The 26,165-nt window shown below is 39.4% G+C and overlaps 1 protein-coding gene across 3 annotated transcripts; it reads right to left on the bottom strand.

The window, feature by feature from the left end:
• Positions 1-1,909: 1,909 nt before the first annotated feature.
• LOC119885747 (polymeric immunoglobulin receptor-like) lies at positions 1,910-26,165 on the bottom strand. 3 transcript variants are annotated; one of them, XM_038695964.1, is made up of 7 exons: positions 26,018-26,165; positions 22,667-22,990; positions 21,861-22,172; positions 21,406-21,720; positions 21,003-21,110; positions 20,678-20,730; positions 16,784-18,159 (listed from the first exon to the last, which is right to left on the bottom strand). In XM_038695964.1, the coding sequence occupies exons 1-7, from the start codon at positions 26,055-26,057 to the stop codon at positions 18,028-18,030; spliced, it is 1,284 nt and encodes a 427-aa protein (XP_038551892.1). In that variant the 5' UTR covers positions 26,058-26,165; the 3' UTR covers positions 16,784-18,027. The 3 variants fall into 3 exon arrangements, with proteins under 3 accessions (XP_038551893.1, XP_038551894.1, XP_038551892.1); XM_038695965.1 differs by lacking the exons at positions 16,784-18,159; positions 20,678-20,730; positions 21,003-21,110; positions 21,406-21,720 and adding exons at positions 1,910-2,618; positions 8,218-8,289; positions 10,489-10,800; XM_038695966.1 differs by lacking the exons at positions 16,784-18,159; positions 20,678-20,730; positions 21,003-21,110; positions 21,406-21,720 and adding exons at positions 1,910-2,618; positions 10,489-10,800.

Here is a 26,165-nt window from a genome sequence, read left to right as displayed (position 1 = left end):
GGATTCGTCCATGTAGATGGCTATCACATTTCTAAAATAATGATTGGTTAATTTGAGGCAGATACTTACAAAAAGCACCAAACCTCCTTTTCTTATTTATTTCACTGGTGTTATTGCAGCATATTGTCACAGTTAGCCAACGCTGCATTGTAAAACAGAAAAAAGTACAGAATTTAGAAGTGGAAAATGGGAAGCACCCTGTAGGCCGATGTTCCTGTCTGTCGGGCCACAGATTATTCTGCACATCACAACATCATGACATAAGCAATTGAGAGGAAACACACAATTGTACATAATCATTTGCATAAATGTATCAAAGCATTTGTAATTTGTTCAAAAGAATGAGTAATTTCTTTTACGATGTGCACAGGTGACTAGATGATGTGGAAGTTGAATAGGTCATTTTTAGCATTTGTAGATTTTTATGTGATAGAGAGTAGAATGTTTCAGTTTATTTTAAGGGCATGTTTTTCCATAGAAAGAAAAGAGTCTTGGTGAAAACAGGGTAATGCATTGTCATCTCCCAACATGTATCAGTCTTGATATTTCCACCAGATGGCACTGAAATAAAAACAATAAAACCCTGCATTCAGTAAATTTACTGTTAAACAATTAAATGATGAGACAGTTGTTCCAGTGTGGTAAATAATCAACAACATTTTAATGATTTGTCTTTTTGTACTGTGTAATTTTAACAGTATGAAGCATAACACCCCTCGTTCCATTACAGCTTTTACTATACAAGACAAATGGGAATGTCATTAGTTGTGCAGATATTTGATCATAAAGTATTGGACAAATTAACATTTCATCTCACGATGACACCAGATGAAAACCAGTTATTACAATTCATCCTGAGGGGGATCTACAGTCCTTACAGTCATGTCGCTGGTGGACAAACTATGAAATGACGAAAGTTAAAACATCAAACTTATTTATTCAAATATTTCTTGTTAAATCAGCGGATGACAATGAGCTGTAATATGGATTTAAACTGTTTACAAGCCGAGCTTCAGGAGCAAAGACAAAGAACCAGACTCATCTAGTCATTACAGATCAGTCTGATGGGTTGCGAATTATTTTAGAACATCATAGCCTAAATTGTTATCAGTGTGTGTAAGCAGGCATGTGTGCTTTGGGAGCAGAATGAGCACAGCAAGGCATTGTCGAAAACCCCAGCAAAGGAAAATGCAGAAGCAGAATTAGTGAAAATTGTGTTACAAAACAAACATCAAGACAGTAAGAATTTCCTGTCTATCAGTTACTTTAATCAATAAGTAATCATTCTTATATCATCATTTTTAATCATTTTATTAGTATTAATCATTAATCATTCTTAATCATTTTTCTTTTTACCTAGATGTGCTTCGGTTTTTACTTATAAGCAGTGAACTATAGTCAGTGAACACAGAAACAAGTGTGGTTAGATTCTTGAGTGGGAGGAATGACTGCAGGAAGTGGCTGCAGGTGGTTCGCCTTGTCCAACTGTCATCTACTGTAGATTATGACCATAGGAGAGGCTGCAGGTGTGCAAGATCTGCTGACACTGTGACAGCGCATGCTTCGTTCTGTTGTTATCTACTGTTGTGATTACACGAGGAACTGCTGATGTGTTAATCTGCTAATATTAAGACTATTGCGTAATTACTGATTAAGAGGTTTGATTGTCAACTTCCAACCTCTGGTTATTATAACCTGTGTGAACTTTGAGTGAACTTGCTGAAGGAATTCATGCTTTGCAAAAAAGCGTCAGAGGATGACCAAAAACCATCAGATGCTTGATAAAAACACCAACAGAGAGATAATAAGCAGAAACCAGCCAGCATAACATCAAGATTTCTGTAAGAAACCAAGCATTAATGAAAAATGCAACTTTACTTATGTTATTCTTATATTAATTGTTTAAAAAATATAATTGTGTGTCAAATTAAGCATGCGTAACCTTTAGAAAATACGGCGAGACTGAAGTTGAAATGTAAATGATGAACTTCTTATCCAGTAGCATAAAGATGTAGAAAGTCAACAATACAGTAATAAATGACAGCTGGGGAACAGTGTTAATTGGTAAAAACAACCCAATAACAGAGGAAAAGAAGTTCATGGAGGGGCGAACCAGCCCAGAAGATATATATATATAAGACTGTCTGCAGACCATAGGATTGACTTCATCCTCCGGCCTGCTGGGATGTTGCTGGTTTATTTGTCCTGTTTTGGAATAAACTCTTTTGCACCGACTCTTGACCGTCTCCAGAGAAGTTTTTGTCTGCAAATTTATTGACTATTGTGGGAAGTTAATAGAGTATTTTTTGAAATAAGGTTATAAAGCTGGTGAAGGTGGGGACCAGGCTTAACCTGCCCAGCCTGGTCGCACATCTGACCCAACAAGTCCCAAAGTCCAGTTAAAACCATGGTGACTCAAACAATGTGGATGAAGAGTGAATCCTATAAGTCACAGGAGAATATTGTCAGGCAGCAGAGCTGGGTTTGAGGATCAGTGTCTCACAGAGTAATGCAGCAAGGCAGAGGGGTTTGTGGGAAAGTTGGCAGTAAATCGTGTTCACCTCATTTTCTGAATCTGGCTTGTGGACGTGCTGCTGTATCTCCTCGGAGAGATGATCCTGCCAGGAAGAATGAAACATACAGTCTGAATCCATATAATAGTCATTATCCATACAAAATGTCCTCAGTTTTGTAGGTTTAAAATACAGACAGGTTAATATTTTGGAAACATTAATCCTCATATATTGTCTTTAGATTTACAGCATCACCGACATACAGGTTTGTACAATAATATATATAATAATAATCCTTATTTGTAGAGCACTTTCAAAAACAAGTTACAAAGTGCTTTAACAAGTGTAAAGAATAATACAAAAAAAAGATAAGAGCATGAAAATTTAATATAAAATTAGTAAAATACAATAAAATAAAAGGGATAAAATAAAGTCAAATAAGATCGGGAAAAGCTCTCCTATAAAAGTATGTTTTAAGAAGGGACTTAAAAGAGTTCACTGACTCAGCCGACCTGATTTCCTCGGGCAGGCTGTTCCAGAGCCTCGGGGCCCTGACAGCAAACGCTCTGTCCCCTTTAGTTTTCAGTCGAGACTCTGGAACAGACAACAGACCTCTGCCCGAGGATCTCAAGGTACGTGCTGGTGCGTATGGGACTAAAAGGTCAGAAATATAACAAGGCGAGAGGCCATGAAGAGCTTTAAAAGTGATCAATAGAATTTTAAAGTCAATTCTAAAACATACTGGGAGCCAGTGTAATGAAGCTAAAATAGGAGTAATGTGTTCATATTTCTTTGTTCTGGTTAAAAGCCTGGCAGCTGAGTTCTGGACAGTCTGGAGTCGATCAATAGATTTTTGGGTTAAACAGGTGAAAAGGCTGTTGCAATAATCCAGGCGTGATGAGATGAAGGCGTGTAAAATGGTCTCGGTGTCCTTAAAAGTTAACATAGATCGAATTTTTGCTATATTTCTAAGTTGATAAAAACATGATTGAACAAGCTTTGTGGTGTGCTGCTCGAAATTTAAATTACTATCAAACCAAACACCAAGGTTCTTTGCCACAGGCTTAATGTGATTTACTAGGGAACCAGCTGGCAGTATTTGACTGCCATCTGCTGGGACCCGATGACCAGGATTTCTGTTTTGTCTGAGTTCAGCTGGAGGAAATTATTTGACATCCATTTTTTAACTTCACAAAGGCAGTTGTTAAGTGAACTCAGCATTCCAGGGTCTGTGGATCTGACGGGCAAGTATATTTGTGTGTCATCAGCATAAATATGAAAAGAAATGCCATGTTTATGGATAATATGTCCAAGGGGAAGCAGATACAAGGAAAACAAAATGGGTCCTAAGACCGACCCCTGAGGCACACCATATTTAACTGGACAGAATGAAGAGACATAGTTGTTTACAGACACGCAAAACTTCCTATTTGACAGGTAGGATGAAAACCATTCTAGAGCAGTACCAGAGATCCCCACCCAGTGCCTCAGTCTGTCTAACATGATGTTGTGATCAATGGTGTCAAAAGCAGCGCTAAGGTCCAGGAGTACTAGGCCTGAGCACATGCCTTCATCAGCAGACATTAAAAGGTCATTGGTGACTTTAAGCAGGGCAGTCTCAGTGCTGTGGTACTTCCTAAAACCAGACTGAAACTTTTCAAATATTTTGTTATTTTCCAGCACAGTGAGCAGCTGTTTGGACACAATTCTTTCTAGAATCTTTGCAATAAAAGGCAGTTTTGAAATTGGTCTAAAATTTTGTGGGAGGGAGGGATCTAAACCAGGTTTCTTTAAAAGTGAGTTCATGCAAGCCGTTTTAAAATAATCAGGGACACAACCAGTAGATAGGGAGCTGTTGAAAACAGAGATCAAATGGGGCCCAACAGAATCTATTACTTTTAGTACAAATTTTGTAGGTATTATATCAAGTGGGCCGGAGGACACTCTCATTTGTGATATTGTTTTTAAAAGCTCAGACAAGTCGATGGGATAAAACTGGTTAAAACTCTGTTGTTGCTGGTGAGGAACCTCTGAGTAAGAGGTCGTGGGGGTAATAGAGGCTCTGATTGACACCACCTTATTGGTAAAATAAGATAAAAACAATTCACAGTCATCATTACTTCCAGCTGAGGCACAAGGATGGGTTGGGTTTACCAGCTGATCCACAGTCTTAAACGGAAACCTGGGATTGTGTTTATGTGTAGTAATGAGTTCAGAAAAATAGTGTGTTCTCGCATCCTTAACCATTTATTGTAGTTAATTAATAAATCCTTCAGACTGAGGTAATGGACTTGGAGATTGGATTTTTTCCATCTGCGCTCTGCTTTCCTGCATTCCCTTTTTAGGCTGCGAATGCTGTCATTTTTCCAGGGTTGCTTACTAGCTTTAGACGTAGGCCTAACCTTTAGAGGAGCAGTAATATTTAGTGACGACAAGCAGATATGATTGAAGTGATCGACCAGATTGTTGGTGTTGGAATCAGACAGGTGTTGGCTTTGGCTCTGAAAGAATGCGCAAAACTTTGAAACACTTTGTTCATTAAAGATGCGACAACACACGGAGCTTGGTGAGGCGGCATGAGTAACAGGCGAATCGCAGCTAAAAACAATACATCTGTGGTCAGATATGGTCATGTCCACTAATTCCACAGAGGAAATGCTGACACCCAGGGTAAAAACCAAGTCCAGTGTATGACCACGGTTATGTGTTTGCCCTTTGACATGTTGTTTAAAGTTAAAAGAAGTGGCCATATTTAAAAAGTCAGTTGCATTAACATTGTTGGGGTCATCAACATGAATATTAAAATCACCACAAAGAACAATTCTGTCATAATTTAAAACCAGAGTAGATACAAATTCAGGAAGTTCTGATAAAAATCCTCCTGGCGGTTTTGGGGGGCGATAAATTATAACAAATATGACAGGTTGCAGCCCTCCAACTTTAAGAGTGAGAACTTCAAAGGAGCTAAATTCATTACAGCGTACTTGATGACATTTAAAATTTTTCCTATACACGCTCACTAGCCCACCACCACGACCACTGACCCTCGGTTGACTAAAACAATCATATTGAGGCGGACACAGTTCAGATAGCTGGCTATAGTCATTCATTTGCAACCAGGATTCAGTTAAAAACATAAAATCTAGATTTGCAGACAAGATAAAATCATTTAAGATAAAAGTCTTACTTGAAAGTGATCTCACATTGAAGAGAGCCATTTTAAATGAGTTTGTTCTGGGTGCTGGAGTTGGTGCAGTTGTCCTAATCCTTAAGAGATTACTATGATTTCTGTGTGGGATGTGCACATTTCGGTTTACTGGTCTATGCGTGATGATGACAGGAATAGAAGTCTTTGGAACAGCGCTGGGAGCAGACGGCTTTACATGCCAGCAGGTGGAGACAGTTGTTTGTGGCAGTGAGGCAGAGATCTGTTCAGTGAGCGGTGGTTTGTCCAGGTGTGCTGCATGAATGATTAGTCATTCACGTAAGTCATGTGTGGACCGCACCACATGCTGTATGTGCGCAACTAACATTTCTGAGCCCCGTTTGTTTGGGTGAAGTCCGTCTGTCTTAAAAAGAGACATTCTTTGCCAGAAAATATTAAAATTATCCACATAAAACACACGGTGAGCCCTGCAGGCGGACTGGAGCCAGTCGTGGAGGCCAAGGAGTCTACTGAAGCGGCCAGCACCGCGACCGACTGTGGGAATGGGACCAGAGATAAAAACGGACTTTCCGCACTGCTTTAAAAAGTTAAGAAGACGGTTAAAATCTAATTTTGTCAGCTCAGACTGCCGAAGAGCTGTGTCATTTGTTCCGACATGGACTATCACTCTTGTGATGGAGGACGGGAGCGATGGCATCAGGTCCTGGAGTTTTTTTAAAATGTCAGCTGTGGTGGCACCGGGGAAGCAGCGAGTGGTAGCGTTAAAGAAACGGAGGTTTCTGGTTATGGAGTCACCAATTATTAGTGTGGTTGGGGAGAAAAGAGGACGATGAGATGCTGGTTGTGGGGATCCAGAGCTGGACTGAGCAGAATCTGCTTCAACACTGCGTGCGGACTGAGGATGGAGTGTGTGAGTTGCCGAGTACAAATTTAGGAGTAACTTATTTAAAAGGTATAATAAATACTTATTTATATAAAGTTTATAATAATAATAAACTTTAATTTAAAAGAAAACAATTAGCTGTGTTGTTGCCACACCAACATCTCATATGTTTAACTATATTTTCACAGTTTAACAAAACATCATTTAAGATCTGTATATCTTCCTTCTTCATGTGAAATAATAACAAAATATGAAATGTGTCATACATTACATTATCATATTTATGTGTACTTTATAGGGAGGGTTTTGCTCCTGTTAAGTTATGCTCCTGGGTTTCTGTTCAGAAGCTTTCTAGAAAACAGGGAGGAAATGTGTTTGCCAATTGGTTATCAGAGGTCTTAGTGCATCAAAATCTGACCACTGTAAACCGAATATTCATAACAAACAAACAGGATCGCCACACAGGGCAAAAAAAGGAGATTCTGTCACTGTAAGAGTGAAAATGTTGCATCATAGCTGGCCAATGTTTATTTTACTTATTTGTGTCTATGAAACAGGAGTCCCAGAAGTTATTTGTAATAATTAGTAAACCTCTGGTGGACAGGTAATCTGGCACACAGGGCATTTTCCTGGTGGGCCAACACACCGGTGTAGTGTAGTCAAAGCTGGATAGACCGTCAGCTCCTGCTGGTGCTCACTCAGGCAATCCAATCAATATCAAAACAGCAACGTTAACCTTGGCTAAGCACAAAGACACCTAGGTCCACATCATATAATAAAATTATTAGGCTACAGATTCTGTTGATAAAGATGAGCAAAAAGGCAGTATAAGAGGCTATGTTTATTTATTAGCACAGTATAAGGAAATATTTGTTTTTGCAACAGTTGTCCGATGTTAATTTTCAGGTATGTGGTAACTATTATGATATACTGTATATGGTAAGGGGTTATTGTGGTGTAACATAGGCCTATATGTAGCCTACTCCAGACTGTTCTACACCTACAGTATGTTCAAATATTTTGGTGCTGCTGCCCAGTAAGAATGTAGAGAGGTCAGCACACCCTTGATCACAAACACAGGTCTATTATTCCCCTCTGAACATTAATATTTAAACAAAAAAGTGATCTATCAATCATTAAAGCTACTTTATGCAATAGGCATCATCAATATTTGGATGCATGAACTAAATATTCAGTGAGTATCCAAGGAAACAAGATGGAAAAGTTAAATGCATTAATTGAATAAACTCTTTGGTCAATACCAGTAGGGTGTATCCCTGGATTTAACTACCACTGTGTACCAGAAATGAGAAAAAATATGAAATAAATCTACTTCCACACATCATCAAAAGTCATGTCTAGTCATTACTAACATCATACAGTTTGTCTGCTTTGGCCTTTTTAGTAATCATCTGCAGACAAGTTGGAGCTGTTGTGAATGAGGTTTTGTGTGTCCACTATGTGTGCGTTTCTTCTACAAACTGGTAATAAGTGCACAAGCAGTAGCAGCAGCATAGCTACACAGACGATTACAGTAATGATGACCTGAGCACCACCTGCAAGATAAACCAGACAACAAAATAAAAATCTAGATTAAACGTTCCCTCTTGCTCTTCTGCAGCAGAAGGTTTAAGATATCAAATGTGCTCTCTTACCACAACTCTCAACAGACAAAGTAGCTGACTGGGTTGAAGAATCAGGAGATGTTGGTGATGATGTTCGGGATACTGAAAAATTTTTTTAAAATAAATTTGGCAAGAAAACAGACAGAATAACCCTTAGAGGTCAGATTATGAATATGAAAATAATTAAATAAATGACTTTCAGGGTCCTGGTATTGTTCACGCTGACTCACTTACTCGAACAGAACACAGCTATTGTTAATGTTATTAACACCTGCTTTTCCTACTGTGACAAGTCAAAATACCTGCTGTGATAAGGTATGTTGTGTAACACGCTTTTAAAGGAATAATTTCACATTGTGGGAAATGTTGTTGTTCTCTTTCTGGCAGAGAGTTAGATGAGCAGACTGATGCCACTCTCGTATCATATCAGCAGACGATCAGCTTCACTTAGCTCTGCTGCTCTGTCTAACAGTTAAAACAATCTGCCCTCCAGCATCTCTAAAGATGACTAATTAACATGTTAAAGCTTGTTTGGTTGTTCTGCACAAAAATCACAGTGTGAAAAACACAATTTGATGTTTTTCAGCAGGTTGTTTTTGATTTATTTTTTTGGCGGGGAGCAGCAGAGTGGTTGTTGTGGGTTGCCTGATCAGTTCAGTGCTAAGTTCACAATGCATTTTCACACCCATTAAGAAAGCATCTCTTCACAGTCAGGATGAATTGCAATTAACAGTGACCAGTAACACTTTCAATGCACAGATAGGAAGGTGATTATTGTGAACCCATCCGTTAAGAGTTTATGTGTATCTGTTCACCCAACTATGTTATCTGTATTTGTGTCTGTACTGGCAATGAGTCTTCAAACGGGGAGTTGTTCATTTCAGAAATTCCTATAAGAAGTAGTCAGAAGTTGCTATAATTATTAGAAACTATTTACAGAACAGCCTCAGAATTGAGCATCGGAACACTGAGCCTCCTAGTTCTGCTGTCACATCCCTGCAGCACAATGGTCTGAAGTGCAGGTAATGAAAACAAAAGCATTTATAACTTGATAGTACATTGACTCTTTCTTCTTTTCAACTCTTTCACTGCTTCTATTGCTTTACCTGTCCCTTTTGTGAATCCTAGTACTGGCGATACGCTGATGATGGCGTTCGTTATTCATCAGCATGCACTTTGGGACTAACATACTCAAAGTTGACTGAACAGGACCCTGAAACTCTACAGACCGAAAACACAATATTTATTCAAATAGTTTTATAAGATAAAATAAAATTCCAGCAGTAATCAGTCATTACTATAGCTTTCTTTTAATGCTTGCCCTCAGTTACCCTCCTACAATCTGAACCAGTGTCAGATTATATCCACAAAATAAATTACTGTACTGTAATGTACTGTAAAACTTGTATTAATAGCAGAGTCCCAAATAGCCGCCTACCTCCTTTACTGGCCTGGTGTGGGAACACATTTTGACAAATAAAGTCCTGCCTCAATTAAACGCCTTGTCTGGTTTTTATAGAAGTTCTTTTGATGTATAAAACCTCTTAAACCCCGCGGGGTCGCCCACTTTAGCTGCTTCTAAGCTGCTTAGATCGTTAATATAAATATTAATGCTTAAATGTATGATCAATATGTCAATATGGACATGCAACACATCATTAGATCGGTTAGATTCTCCACAATTCAGACATTCAGTTCATTTAAAGGAAACAACAAGCTCCAAAGTCAAATTCTTATAGATTTACCGATGTAACCAGCCTGGTACAAGAGAGGAAAGGAAAAAAAGTGCTGACTCCCGTTACCTTTGAAGCGCTCATTAAGTCGGATGTGTCCCTTTATGATTTTATTTATATTCCTTTAGTCTGTAAGAGTCCACTAATCAAAAGAATCAAAACAGCTTTTCCTAAAAATTAATCCAAGTTGTAAATCCTGTAATGTGAAGTCCGTTGCTCTCTACTAACTTCTGCCACACTTCTCTCATCCTGCACCCTGTTGTTGTTTTTGTTAGTTGCTGCCTTCAAAATAAAAGCGCACAAGCTGTCTGTCTGAGCTAGATCAAATGAATGACGTGTATTTGATATTACTGGATAATTAGTATTATTCTGTTTGAAATAAATAGACTGTTTTATAGTAGTTTCAGTTTTGTGCAAAAGGAATTAAAGGCCTGTCCCACATGGACGCCTGTCCCAAATATAGGCAGAACACGGGGATAAATAATAACTTTATTATCCCCGAGGGGCAATTTGCATTACAGGGTCAATTCAGTGATTTTAGCAAATAAGTTTTACGGTAAACACTCACCTACAGTCATCACCATTTTGTGGAAGAATTTGTTGCTGCGTGTTTTGTCAGTGCTTTTTGCTCCACACCAGTATGTCCCAGTGTCGTCTGTTGTTACTTCTTTCACTGTTATGGTGACATTTCTCTTCCAATTGTCCTCCTTTATGGAAAACTTCCCAGGGTTCCTGTTGCGCTGTGTGCTTACAAGAGGTTGACATATGGATGGATCTTCTCCCTTACAGAGGAATTTGTTTATCAGAGCACCATTTGGATATTCACACTGGAATGTGAGATCCTCTCCAACAGTTGGAGACCTTGTGAAGCAATGTATATCTGAAGAGAGAAGGCATTTTTTATCAGGGGCTGTTTTTAACATATATCAGAAACACCTTAATTTTCTGTTTGAGTAAATCAACTTTCAGGTGTGTGCTGCTCACCTTCAACCTTCAGATGTATCTTTCTGAGAGAAGCTGTGTAACTTCCTTCATGTGTTTCCACTCCACACCAGTAGACACCAGCATCACGTGAGGACACGTTACTGATGGACATGCTGAAGCTACTGTTGGTTTCTGTGAGAGTGAATGTCCCGTTTGACTTCAGAGAGGATTTTGTTGATAAAATATCCTCACAGATTGAACCGTTCTCTTTGCAGAAGAACTTGTATTTGTTTCCTGTGTGATCACATGTGATGGTGGTTTTAGCTGTTCTGTACGCAGTTTGAATAAATTGTCTCTGGTAGCCGTCTGTCTCTGCAAATAAACAAGAAAGGTAAAACGTAAAACACTGTGACACTGTGCTAACACATGATGGAAATGCACATCACCACACTCGTACAGTAAAGTGTGAATCATGTTACATCTGATTTATGGCAAAATGATTTCCATTGAAACATAGTGACTCTACTGACTGTGGAATTGACATCAAAATACTAATTTAGAATAATGGCACCAAACTTAATAAGGTTAACCTTAACAGTAATGTGGGCTGTTTTATAATAAACTAAGACAAAATGAGAATAACCCAACCCAGACCAACTGGTTAATCATTTTAGAAGCTGGGATTTAACAAGTCCAATAGCAGAAAAGGTTTTACCAGTTATCAGTGAGAGGAAGAGAAGAAGGAAGCTCTTCATTTTGTTGGCGGCTGAGATCCTCTGTAAGACAAGTTTTCTTTTGTTGGTTGGTCTCCACAATCTGCACAGCTGTATTTCCTAAATTTATATCTTTTGTGCTATGCTTCCCATTTTATATTTCTTCCTTAAGTGTTCGTCACATCTCCTCCCACTTCATACATTACTTCATTACACAGTTATTAGGAAATTAGTGTAAAGAGAGAAAATACATCTTGTTGGAAAGTCCCTGACACACCATGAAATATGATCAGTGTCAGTTATATAAACTACAAACGTCAACTAAATGGGTACAACCTCACCATTAATCGTGAGTGGATTAAGTACTTAATACATCATAAATTGTGTAGTTCTGTAACAGGTGACTGGGGGATCAAACAAAAGAGGTTTTATTATTCTATAGTAATGATTTTTACCTAAAACTAGAGGCCTGTGGATGATAGTTTAACCTGTAGCAACTGATTTTGGCCACTTGGGACAGTGGAAGCAAGCTGTGAACCCAAATAGACATTAAAATTACTTTTTAAATTGATATGAAGAACTTGATAGCAAACCATTGCTTATTTCCACATCCAGCAGTTATGTGGAGTTGTGTATGTGTCACCTGATGAAATTAAATCCAGTATTCTTTCTCTTTGAGCTCTGTTTTAGTTCTACGCCAACTCCTGAGGAAAATATCTGTCTTTTCAGCTGCTAAATGCTCCACTTTGATCACCAGCTTGTGTCTAACTGTGTTGGCCTGCTGTTTGCTGTGGGGAATGTACTATGCTTTAACACTAAAAACACACAAATTAAAGGTTCATCTATGAGCAACAAGAAACAGGTTGTTCGGACAGGTGTTCAGGACAGATGGATTAGTAAAATTGAACTAGTAAGTAACAACTTAGCTGGCTTGCTGTGTCTTGTGGTGTTTGACTTGCTTGATATTTTCCTGTGTTAGAAAAGTTGTCTAGTCGAGCACAAAGCAGCCACAAGATATACATCTCAAATGGATTTTAGCAAACTTACAAGAGGAAGTTTCTCAACTGCTTTCAAAATGACCCTGGTCACACCCTTACTCCTACTAATGCTCGAGCCGAGAACCATCGGCAAGTTTCACGTCTACAATTTCTATCCAAAACAATCGAAAGGGTGGTCTTCAAACAGGTCTCAGAATATCTGTCTGGTTTTAAGAGTGGCCACTCCACTGAAACAGCTCTGTTGACTGTAACAGAAGCCCTATGATCAGCTAAAGCTGCAACCCAGTATTCGGTTCTTATCCTGCTACACCCATCAGCTGCCTTTGACACAGTCAACCACAACATCTTTCTATCCACAGTATGAGCAATGGGGCATATTGGGCACAGCGCCCCAGTAGTTCAAATCCTACCCTTCTGGGCGATCTTACATTGTGGCTTGGGAAGACAATTGTCCTTCTCTCATTGCCTCTCCACAGGGGTGCCCCAAAGCTCAGTGCTAGGGTCCCTTCTCTTCTCAATTTACACCACCTCACTGGGGCTGAGCATTTGCTCGCCTAGCTTCTCCCACCACTGCTACATAGACAATATGCAACTCTAACTGTCTTTCCTGCCAGACAACTCCACAGTCTCAGCAAATTGGCTGAAAAACTGTCTCCTCTCCCATCACTCCAACCAAGGTGGTGTGAAGCTTGGGTGTCCAATGGATGACCAACTGTCCTTCTTAGAACATGTTGCCGCTGTCTCCCAGCCCTGTTGCTTTGCTCTTCACAACATAAGAAAATGTAGGCCCTACCTTAGTCAGTACACCACCCAGCTTCTGGTACAGCCCATGGTTATCTCTTGCCTCAACTATTGCAATGCCTTCCTAGCAGGTCTCCCAGCTTGTGTGGTGAAACCCCTGCTGATGAGAATATTTCTTAAGGGGCTTTGTTGATGTAACAGGGAAAGGTAAGACAGGTCTAAGCTTAGAGTAATTTAGCTGACCCCATAGATGTTTTCTGACATTCTAGCTTTAGGTATTTCTCACGTGTACTTGTCAGGGAGACAACAATAGACTGATTAGTTAAAGACAGTAGCTCAGACGTCAGGCTAGCAGATATCAATGTTCTCTTACAAGGTTGAGTCATACAAGAATTTTTACAAGAACTCACTGGCTCCACAGATTAGAGTACAACTCATGGACAGTGAGTCCACTATGACAAAGCATTCTAAACATAGATTAGTTGTTCTAGGTGAAAGATGACCTAATAGAGAAACTTACAGGCACTAAGGGGAAGAGAGAAGCATAAAAGGGACCAAAAGATGTTTCAGATTTGGTGTTGGCATTTGACATGTTGTACGCTGGCACTGTGTCTCCTCGGCCGGGCTCAATAAACCATGCTATGTTAAGTCTTCATCAGTCTCCGAAACTTCTTCACACCTGAACCTGGCTCACAATATTTCTTCAACACCTACAAATGGTTCAGATCACATTGGTGCGTGTCAGGTTCATACATCTATAATATCAGACAAGGAAGAAAGACAAGAGAGTTAATAGCTTTTTACTCGCGAGGAGAACGGACAGAGATGTACTCAGTTACAAACTCCAACCGCTCTGAGGTATCTCTTCCGTTTCCTCTCTTTTTATTATATTCAGGGCGTTCCCTAGTTACATACATGTTGCTGCTCTAAGGGGAAAGGGGTTGCAGCAGCAACATGAAAAGTGATCAACTTGACATACATTATTGTACAGTACTGTTCCAGGAACTATGTACGTTAAGCTCAGTCGCTCCTCGGGGCCAGGTTATTTCAGTTGTCTGCTCCATGTGTCATTTCCTTCAGTCACACCATCGCTGTAGACTTCCTGTCAGTACATTTCTGCAGACAGACTTACACACTTGCATTAGTACACGTCTTGATATATATATATATATATATATATATATATATATATATATCTTGTTTCAGATTGCATGAGAAAAAAGCATGAAAACATTGAAAAGACTAAAATACACGTTTAAGATAAATATAAAATAAGTAAAATACAATAAAATAAAAGGGATAAAATAAAGTCAAATAAGATCGGGAAAGGCTCTCCTATAAAAGTATGTTTTAAGAAGGGACTTAAAAGAGTTCACTGACTCAGCCGACCTGATTTCCTCAGGCAGGCTGTTCCAGAGCCTCGGGGCCCTGACAGCAAACGCTCTGTCCCCTTTAGTTTTCAGTCGAGACTCTGGAACAGACAACAGACCTCTGCCCGAGGATCTCAAGGTACGTGCTGGTGCGTATGGGACTAATAGGTCAGAAATATAACAAGGTGAGAGGCCACGAAGAGCTTTAAAAGTGATCAATAGAATTTTAAAGTCAATTCTAAAACATACTGGGAGCCAGTGTAATGAAGCTAAAATAGGAGTAATGTGGTCATATTTCTTTGTTCTGGTTAAAAGCCTGGCAGCTGAGTTCTGGACAGTCTGGAGTCGATCAATAGATTTTTGGGTTAAACAGGTGAAAAGGCTGTTGCAATAATCCAGGCGTGATGAGATGAAGGCGTGTAAAATGGTCTCGGTGTCCTTAAAAGTTAACATAGATCATTAACATGTAAGGAAAGGAGACCACCTGCCTCTCTTCCCCTACAATAGGTACAAATAGCTCAAATCGCTCACAGATAGAACGGCTGACCCATAAAGCCCACTGAGCAGCTTACTCTGTCATTAACTAAACCTATAATTTACACTACCATAAACTGGTCAGGATCATAACTATACGCTGTTGTTTGAAAACTCAAGTTTGTCCAACTCAAACCCCCTGGTTTGCTAATTCCTGTCTAATTGCATCTATTTCTGCTGGGTCCATGTTAGCTAGATTATTCTGTTATGTCTCGTTGTGGGTGAACTCAAAAGCAGACACAGAACACTACAGACCAGCGGATAAAAGTTGTTGTAGAGGCTGGTGAGGTAGGTACGAGTAAGGGGTAGGCAGGTGAGCGATGGCGAGGTCCGAATCTGAAGAACGTCAGCAGCTGATCTGGCAGTCAGCTTGTAGGTAGCAGGATTCCTGAGGCAGAGGGTAAACACAACCGGTATTACTCGAGATGAAACGAACATGAAAGAAATAAGTACTAGAGACAATGAGCAATGGCAATGAGTCAAAGGAAGTCTGGAGTATTTGAGCTGGAAGTTGATTTACTGAATGCCGTCCGGTGTGTAACCCAAATAGAATTCATGCCCACCCCCCCCACACACACACACACAGACACACAAGAGGGAGGGGATACAAGGATTAACACCAGATATTACTAATTCTGAGTATTGTTGCCACAGTTTCGGCAGCTCGAATTGTTTTCAAGAGTTTGGTTCTTGTACCTGTTTGGCCATACAGGCAATTTTGTCAAAACTCTGTATGTGACTTTCACTTCTGCTTGTGTTTTCTCCACTTTCAATACTACCATTTTTACGTTTTGTGAATGAATTCTGTGTGCAAAGAGGTTTTTGTCAGACATTTCCTTTAACAGACTGATATAACATGTATGAAATTTAAACACCAGCTCTGCTGCACATTCACACAAAATCCCATCAACTACCTGTGTAGTAAACCCGTCATTAACAGATTCTAGGTTGCATCACTGTTGTCTCGGATGAATTAGTGAAGAGGAAAATATGTAATAATAAATGAGTATTAAATGTAGCAGTGTACTAGTTTTACTTTGTGAACCAGAACAACTTCTGTGACCTGTGTTAAAGTACATCATTGTAGCTGAATCCACACCACAGAAAGTATTGAAACTGGTAAATTTCTTATAAGGATATAACAGTTTTCTATCAAATATCTAATATCAAGAGTAAAATTTAGGGAACTTCTTTTCATCAGCATTTCCTGAAATAGGGTTATATATATTCTGATTTGTACTTGTACATTTTGTGTCATTTATTTGTATCTTCTTTTGTCTGTCTGTAATGCACTTTGTTTTCTGCAAAGTAATCATTCATTACCACTCACTATGAAGGTAAATATTGTTTAATTTCAAATACAAACTTGAAGTGTATTAAAAAGAAAAAAAGTGACACTATGTACAAATGTACTAATTTGGGGAAAAATGATAAAACAACAATAATGCATAACATTTTGCACATGGTGTGTACTGTATCTACATATTAATTACATCGAACAAACCTCAGATGGAAGCCCGGGGGAGGAGCTAGGTACAATTTATAATTGTTCCAGGGCAGAAGAAAACGAGGAAACAGGAATATGTTGCAAAGAAAAAGGGGATTTATTTACAATAATTAACAAAGTAAACAGAAAACAACTCCCAAAAAGTGAAGCGAGCAACAAGGGTCCTTTTTAAAGGGAACTAAGGCAATGGATAAACACAAACACAATAGTAGTGTAGGCAAACTAGCACATACAAGCACCCGGTGCAACACAAAAACACTAAATCACTACACTTAACCACAGGACTTCCACTGTTGTAACTGTCGGTTACTGTCTCTGCCAACTGCCACACGCTCGCCGCAGACTCCAAACACTCTCGGTAAACACCGTCTCTTTCACTGTAGACCACAATACTCTCACACACAGCAGCTTCCTTCTCCAGAGAGAGAGTGGAATCAGCCGCGCTCCTCAGCCTGCTGGCTGCAGCATTCGGGGCGGGGCAAGGTCCTGCTTAGGGCAGAGAGGAAAACACACAGAACATCCTATATACACATACAGTAAACGGCCCACGGGTCGTAACATTAGTCTGAGGCTGATGCAGGGGGGGTGATGGTATCAAGGCTGAAAATACTAATACAAAAATTACAGCAATAAAAGTGCAAATTTGCGAGGGGATGACTGTGGTTATTACTTTACTCTTCAATGTATAAATGTATACATTCACAATGTTCTTGGAGCATTCAAAGGAGTTGACACTAACACAGGTAAATCCAATCGACAGCTATTTGTTTTTTTACATTTTGCCAAGTGCTTACAAAAGAGAACAAGACAAATGAATGGGCAAGAAAACTAAGATCTCTGCTTTGCCAAATAATCATGTGTCTCTTTCATTCAGATCAACTAGTCCTCTAACGCCTGATTTACTGACACATTATTATGTTACTTCAGACCCCTGAGCCCTTCACAATAATACCACAAATGCAACAACGATAACAATCAGAAGAAGCAATAAAAACAATATTAAACTGTTGCAAGAATGCCAAATTATTGATTAAATAGGTACATTTCTTACAAACTGTTAAGCAGTGATGGGGACTTGAGTTTGAGACTTGGACTCGAGTCCGACTTAAGTCGCACACTATTGCACACACTACACACACAATATTGCTTAGCTGTTGATTAAATTAAATCCTTTTTAGGTGGTAGTTGATTGACACCCTGCAACTAAATCTTGAATCAAACAAAGTGAACAATGCAGTGAATCCTGTAAAAATATTACATCAATATAGAATTAACTGACAGGACTTTCCTCAGTGCTGCTGTCTTCTTTATGTGTCAATACTAAGTTTGAATTGTGATATTGTAGTAATGCTGCGAGGCAGAAGAGGGGTTTGTGGGACTGTTGGGAGTGGCATAAACAGCTCCTGAACCTGGCATCTGGGGGCGCTCCTGCATCTCTGCATTGGCACGATCCTTCCAGAGCAGAATGAAAAACAGAAGATGATTAGTTTATGCAGTCCTAACAATAAGCATCATACAAAGCTGCACTGGCTTCACTGCAGCCAGAACAGTCCTCATCTTTTCATCCAGACCATCATCAGGCCAGAGTTTTCTCTTACCCAGTGTAATATTTCAACATCTACACTGACACAGAGTTTGGCCCAGACAATCATTCATCCTCATGACATGGTGATGCCTTAACTTAGTGTCAAATATATCAATTAGTCTAACACTTGTGCCAAATACCTGCAAAACTTACATTCCCATCAGTCTCACCTGTATTGGGAGTTTATTGCTAATTAAAAGTTAGCTAACATGCTGTAAACTGTGGTAGGTTAGTTTACATCACAGCAAAAAATGGCGCAAAGATGATGTCAAGTTAAAGGTTCAGTGTGTAATATTTCTGAGGATTTATTAACAGAAATGCAATATAATATCCATAACTATGTTTTCAGTGGTGTATAAAGACCTTACCTAATGAACAACGTGTTCTCATCTCAATGCGTCATAACTGACGCTTTCAGGCAGCGTGACCAAGTATTTTGCGCTAAAGGTGCACAGCTGTAGGGTTAGCCGGTCGACATGCATAAAGTCAGTGACTTTATGTTTAGGTACTAACATTTCTGATGGTTATGATAAGGGTAGGGGGCTGTCAACACCTTTAACACAAACATAGAAAGCTAGCATCTGGAAGCATCTCACAGAAACTCCCCCGGCGCGTCTCATGGAGACACTGAAGGGTACCATTGGCGTCAAATATCAATGTTTTGTGAAGTGTTGGTATTGGACGCCCTGAGATGAGAACTGCCTGTAATGAGAATGAGATGTTTATAACTACATAACCGCGGGTTCCCCCTTACATGGATGTCACTGTACTACATTGAATGCGTACAGTCTCTCATATCAGCCAGCTAAACTTTTGCTGTGCTGGTAGAAAAAATATGTAGTTGGATTGTAATTTCATGTAGTTCTTCAATGTAAAAATTTCAGCATGTCATGTCCAACTAATGAGTCATTCTATGAAACGGGGGCCATCTGGGTCCGCAACATTTGATGAGATGCATAAGTTACAATAATATCCCAAAGTGTGTTTCCAAAGCTTAAAGCTATCAATTCAAGTGTTCTTGTTAGGATGATATATAATAAAAATACTATTTCTGAAGAATAACATACTATTTTTAAAGGTTTTTCATTAGTACATGTCCAATTTCACATGTCTGTACTGTACCAACAAGACATTTGCATCTAAAATATCGCCAAATAAGTTTAATAATTTTTTCAAACCATGATTATTTTCAGGATAATATTTGTGATATTTGATTTTTTTAAAATATTGTTTTTTTTTTTGCGTCCCTCAGTTTGACTTACCACCCCATCACACTAACTTGTTTTGTCCATAAAAAATGTACTGTTGCTTTAAATGACATCACAAAGAGGAAGTGCTTTTTGGTGCTGCCTAGAACAAAGGCAGGCATGTACTGAGATTGATTGTCATTGTTTATTTGTTAATTTGTTATGTTAGACAGGGTCCGTCAAGCTCAAACCAACCACCCCGTCACGCAAAATAGATTGGTAAAACTGATTTTTATTCATATTTTTACACTGTTAATACAAAGAAAATGATATTTCACATTGAATACATGTATGCTAGGTCAGGAATTTGACCACGTGGAGAACTGCAGCCATTTTAGGTAGAAGTTTACCACCCCGTCACAATAAAACTTGTGACGTGGTGGTAAAGGATGTGAAGGGGTGGTTCTGCTTCCTTTTGAAATTATTGTTACAGTTGATTAAATTGGAACCTACATGTGTATCTCAAAATATTAGAATATTATAAGAAATAATTTATAATACAGAAATGTCAACCTTTCGAAAAGTTCTGAAAAATGTTTTATGCACTTGGTCTGAGGTCCTTTTGCATTACTGCATCAATGCAGTGACATGGAGGCAAGCAGCCCATTGTAAACAGCATATTCCGTCACGCTCTCTACTTCTGGGCCCTTTGCTTTGCTCTCTGTCTCTTTCTCTAACTCCCCAGAACCTGCCATCCTCAAGCTCTCCACCAGGTGCCCTTGGCCTGACTGCTACATCCAAATATACACTTGGGGCGAGTTCAGCACTGACAAAACATAGCAAAACATTTTCTTCAACGGAAACGTTGGTGCCTCGAACACCCTGATGTGTACGCGCACTGCTTTTTCCTGCCTTTTTAACACCGTTGTGTGTACAAACTTATCGCAGCTGATTGGGTAACACCTGTGACACACCCACAAAACTTTAAGAAAACTTACCTCAAAGCCCGTTGTGGAATGTTGTTCAATCCGAAAACGTTGCAAAGAAACATGTTCAATCCGAAAACGTTGCAAACCACTGCAAAATGTTTTGAGATTGAACTCGCCCCTGTTCCCACTTTTCTCATTAGCCTTGACCCACTCTGCCCGCTCCTCAACTGCAACACAGTACAATAATTTACACAGATGTGTACACTCACCTCGTCGTTGTTCTGTGCTTCTTCATTTCTTGTGTTTTTTGAACGCTTAAATACTGGAAAGGAAAAGAGACAATGTAAGAAAGCAAAGAGAAAAAAGAAATTAACAAGCAGAAAAAAAGTAAGTGTTTTCATTTAATATAATTTTATGACTTCACCATTGTTTATCCCAAGAAATTGGTATAATACTGAAAGCTGAACAGTTATCAATGTCCAGACATGAAAAGGACAGTGCAGACCTTTTAATTAATGGATGTATGTACGCACTGTTTGCTAGCCCACCTCTTGCCATTAACTAAAAAGTGTGTATGTATGTGAATGTGCGTACATTTGTAGATGAGAACCAAATTAAGCCCAAACACCAGCACCAGCACAGCTATACGGACGACCTCAGCAATGGTTATAGTTTTAGTGTTATTATACGCATGTCCCAGCCCTAGAAAACAGATAAACAGATAAATTGTAAAAAAGCATAGAAAATAAAAAACACAATGAGGCAAACAAAATAAATATGTTTTTTAAAAATCACTCATTAATAACCTAGAAATATTCCATGATGAGCCTGTGACTGTAACTGACTTGTCAGGGTGTCAGACACAGACTTGCTTCTTCAAATAAGAATCAAACGGTTCTAATTATTTCTGTGGTCTGTATCCATTTTGGATGAAATGTGTTGCCGAAACTGTACAGGTGAAATAATTCTGTTGTTATTCATTAATGTAAACACTGACCTACAGTCATCACCAGTTTGTGGAAGAATGGGCTGCTTCGTGTTTCATCAGAGCTTTTTGCTCCACACCAGTATGTCCCAGTGTCGTCTGTTGTTACTTCTCTCACTGTTATGGTGATATTTCTCTTCTCTTTGTCCTCCTTCATGGAAAACTTCCCAGTGTTCTTGTTGCGCTGTGCGGTGCTTACTAGAGGTTGACATATAGATGGATCTTCTCCCTTACAGATGAATTTGTTTATCGGAGCACTATTTGGATATCGACACCAGTATGTAAGATTCTGTCCAACAGTTAGAGACTTTGTGAGGTTAGTAATATCTGTAGAGAGACAGAAAGACAGCAGGTCTATCAGTGACTGTAATGTAATGTGACTGTTAAAAACCCACTGTGTTTCAAAGACACCATAATTATCTGTGGGATTTAGATAAAAGCTCAAGTGTCAGATGTTTGCTGCTCACCTTCAACCTCCAGCTTTATCTTTCTGAGAGAAGCTCTGTAACTTCCTTCATGTGTTTCCACTCCACACCGGTAGACACCAGCATCATGTGAGGACACGTTACTGATGGACACGCTGAAGCTACTGTTGGTTTCTGTGAGAGTGAATGTCCCGTTTAACTTCAGAGAGGATTTTGTTGATAAAATATCCTCACAGATTAAACCGTTCTGTTTGCTGAAGAACTTGTATTTGTTTCCTGTGTAATCACATGTGATGGTGGTTGTAGCTGTTCTGTACGCAGTTTGATTAAATTGTCTCTGGCACATTTTTTTCTCTGCAAATAAAAAAGAAAGGTACAACATGAAATATGTCCATTACAGTATACATACTTGTCATGACTTGTAATGTGTGCTTTATGGCAAATTGGCATCAGGCATTGAAAGACACAAGCACACCAAGGTAGATTGGTGGTAACAGATTAAAAAAAGGAATATGTTGTTACATCTTTCTTTATTTGTTATTTATTGTTTTCTTAGTGATGTTTTGACAAATGTCACTGTGTCTTTGACACTGATAATAATAATCATTACTTTATTTGTGTTGCATTTTTCTTAAAGAGAAGCTACACAAAATTATTTTTGTGCTGTACACATAATCACATAGATTCTTGTTGGCATGTGATGTTAATTCAGGTGATTTCCAACAATGCAAATATTGTGTGTGAAAACCATAATGTAGTTGGCAAGACTCAGTGGTTGAGTCTAGTAAAACAGTTAAAGTGCTTTAACAAAGGACAAGAGTATTAAAAAAAGATGCAGCATATTTTACCAACTTCCAGTTTCACTTTATGGTCACTGGATGAGTCTCGTCGTGTAAATTTACAGGTGTAGTCCCCAAAGTCCTCAGGTTCAAGTTGTTTGATGACCACCCTGAGATTTTTATTGTTTGTATCATGGTACAGGGAAACTCTGCCTTTGTTTTCCCACACATCCTTTTTAGTGGTTTGTATGGTTGTGTTTTTGGGAGTAACTACAGAAATACTTTGATATGTTTCATGTTGTTTTGGATATTTGCAAGTGAATTCCACCCATCCTTCTTGGCATCTCTTCACTTCAGAATCTTCTACAGACTGTTCAGACGAGTCCTTACAGCCTGTAGATCAAAAACAAAAGTTCACATCATGTCAGATTCTGAAACCGTCTCAGAGCCGTAGTCTGAACCTGACAATTGCAGGTTTTACATGTTCACAATTAAACATGTGCAGGAGTGTGTTCCTCTCAGCGATTTGTCCTCATCAACCTATGGACTATGGATTTTAATTTCCCCAGTATCTCAGAGGAAATTCCTGCGTTTCTCATTCAGGGGAATTCAATCTCACGTTTTCTGATGGCTTTATACACCATATATGTATATATTTAAATATATATATATTGCTGCTATCAAAGTAATCGGGCTACCTATTGTGGCCACTGCTTTAGACTGTTCAGACTACAAATCCTGAAAATTGGACTGTCCTCAACCAAATTGGAGCTACATCTTTCATAGTTTTGTTTTGATAAAATCCTGGCATGACCGCCCTGTGACATGGCCTGACAAATGAATGGCATCGTTCCTTTTATTTCTACACTGCTCAAAAAAATAAAGGGAACACTAAAATAACACATCCTAGATCTGAATGAATGATATAATCTCATTAAATACTCCTGTCTTTACATAATTGAATGTGCTGACAACAAAATCACACAAAAATTATTAATGGAAATCAAATTTATCAACCCATGAAGGTCTGAATTTGGAGTCACACTCAAAATCAAAGTGGAAAACCACACTACAGGCCGATCCAACTTTGATTTAATGTCCTTAAAACAAGTCAGAATGAGGCTCAGTAGTGTGTGTGGCCTCCACGTGCCTGTATGACCTCCCTACAACGTCTGGGCATGCTCCTGATGAGGTGGCGGATGATCTCCTGAGGGATCTCCTCCCAGACCTGGACTAAAGCATCCGAAAACTCCTGGACAGTCTGTGGTGCAACGTGGCGTTGGTGGATGGAGCGAGACATGATGTCCCAGATGTGCTCAATTGGATTCAGGTCTGGGGAACGGGCGGGCCGGTCCATAGCATCAATGCCTTCCTCTTGCAGGAACTGCTGACACTCCAGCCACATGAGGTCTAGCATTGTCTTGCATTAGGAGGAACCCAGGGCCAAGCATATGGTCTCACAAGGGGTCTGAGGATCTCATCTCGGTACCTAATGGCAGTCAGGCTACCTCTGGCGAGCACACAGATGGCTGTGCGGCCCCCTAAAGAAATGCCACCCCACACCATTACTGACCCACCGCCAAACCGGTCATGCTGGATGGAGGATGTTGAAGGCAGCAGAACGTTCTCCACGGCGTCTCCAGACTCTGTCACGTCTGTCACATGTGCTCAGTGTGAACCTGCTTTCATCTATGAAGAGCACAGGGCGCCAGTGGCAAATTTGCCAGTCTTGGTGTTCTCTGGCAAATGCCAAACGTCCTGCACTGTGGTGCGATGTAAGCACAACCCCCACCTGTGGACGTCGGGCCCTCATACCACCCTCATGGAATCTGTTTCTGACCGTTTGTGCAGACACATGCACATTTGTGGCCTGCTGGAGGTCATTTTGCAGGGCTCTGGCAGTGCTCCTCCTGCTCCTCCTTGCACAAAGGCGGAGGTAGCGGTCCTGCTGCTGGGTTGTTGCCCTCCTGCGGCCTGCTCCACGTCTCTTGATGTACTGGCCTGTCTCCTGGTAGCACCTCCATGCTCTGGACACTACGCTGACAGACACAGCAAACCTTTTTGCCACAGCTCGCATTGATGTGCCATCCTGGATGAGCTGCACTACCTGAGCCACTTGTGTGGGTTGTAGACTCCGTCTCATGCTACCACTAGAGTGAAAGCACCGCCAGCATTCAAAAGTGACAAAACATCAGCCAGGAAGCATAGGAACTGAGAAGTGGTCTGTGGTCACCACCTGCAGAACCACTCCTTTATTGGGGGGGTCTTGCTAATTGCCTATAATTTCCACCTGTTGTCTATTCCATCTGCACAACAGCATGTGAAATTGATTGTCAATCAGTGTTGCTTCCCAAGTGGACAGTTTGATTTCACAGGAGTGTGATTGATTTGGAGTTACATTGTGTTGTTCTGACAAGTGGTCCCTTTTTTTTTTTGAGCAGTGTATTTCTGATAAATAATATAACATTATTTGAATAAATAGACATTACACTATAAATTTGAAGCTTTTTATGCTCATAGACAAAACTTTTGTCAGGCCACAGTCAGTCCTGTCACATTAAATATTCTGTTAAAAAAATTCATATTTGAGATAATATTGATTAATTAATTGTCTTAACTGTGTAGATGAAGGTGGCGGTACATACCCACCATCATGTGTTTGTAAAATATCCTGTTAAAGTATTTTTTTTTTTACAACTATGTAAGTGCCTGACAGGTTTTCTGGACTTTCCATTCACTACATTTGACCAAAACATTGCTTATATTTCTTATAGAAATTATAATACCATGTTAGAGACAATCAGGGACATGTAATCAATAAGAAAATACTATTTGTGTCAAACTAATTCATTAGAAAACCATTCTAACATATACAAATTTGTCTGTGACAGGGCCTGACAATTTAGGTGTGAAATGCGTTTAAAAATGTATTTTATTCAAAAAGAAAAACATGATGAGATGGCACGATATGCGTTTCACGTAGTTTAAAGTGTCTACCATATGACTCAATGTTCAGATTAAAGAATAAAATCCATTTTTCTCCAAGATATTTAGAAGTGGAATTGTACGTTTCTGGTAGAATGTCCCTTGTACAAAAATGATATTTCCTGTTCAACAAATTACTTCATACATACTTCTAATCCTCCTTTAACTACTGTACTGGTTTATAAATGAGTTATAGTGAATGAGTGTAAATATAGTACACTGTGTTTTCACACTGTATTTTTGAAAATTTTCACCTGAGTTTTGTATTGTGTTGCAGTTTCCTGAGTAATGGAGCTGGACAGTATGGCAACACAATATACTGAGGTAGGATTTCAAGTCACATTACAGGTAAACGACACTAACACAAAAGAATGAAACCAGACCACAGAACATTCATCAGTAATATCAGTAATCAAGCATTCGTAATTGTTTTACCTGCCATCAGTAAGAGGATGAGCAGAAGAAAACTCCGCATTATGTTGGTTTTGAATATTGAGTTCCTCAGTTAAATTATTAAACTCCAGCTGGTTATTTCAGTTTCTTCTGATGCGTTTGTCTAAATTTGGCTGGTCTCCAGCGTTGT

This window comes from Micropterus salmoides, unplaced genomic scaffold (genome assembly GCF_014851395.1).
Source record: "Micropterus salmoides isolate LMB-PRFRI ecotype aquatic unplaced genomic scaffold, ASM1485139v1 Ms_hic_scaffold_4, whole genome shotgun sequence".
NCBI classification, from domain to species: Eukaryota; Metazoa; Chordata; class Actinopteri; order Centrarchiformes; family Centrarchidae; genus Micropterus; species Micropterus salmoides.
Note: the sequence above shows the minus strand (reverse complement) of the source record. Positions and strands in the feature narration are given on the sequence as shown.

What these genes read in the sequence shown, in the direction of transcription:
- LOC119885747 (XM_038695964.1), bottom strand. Translation starts at nt 26,057, where the DNA reads ATGCGGAGTTTTCTTCTGCTCATCCTCTTACTGATGGCAG. An exon ending in GATAAAGCTGGAGGTTGAAG is followed by an intron (nt 21,721 to 21,860) that starts GTGAGCAGCAAA and finishes GTCTCTCTACAG; the next exon opens with ATATTACTAACCTCACAAAG. An exon ending in TTTGGTTCTCATCTACAAAT is followed by an intron (nt 20,731 to 21,002) that starts GTACGCACATTC and finishes TTTCCTTTCCAG; the next exon opens with TATTTAAGCGTTCAAAAAAC.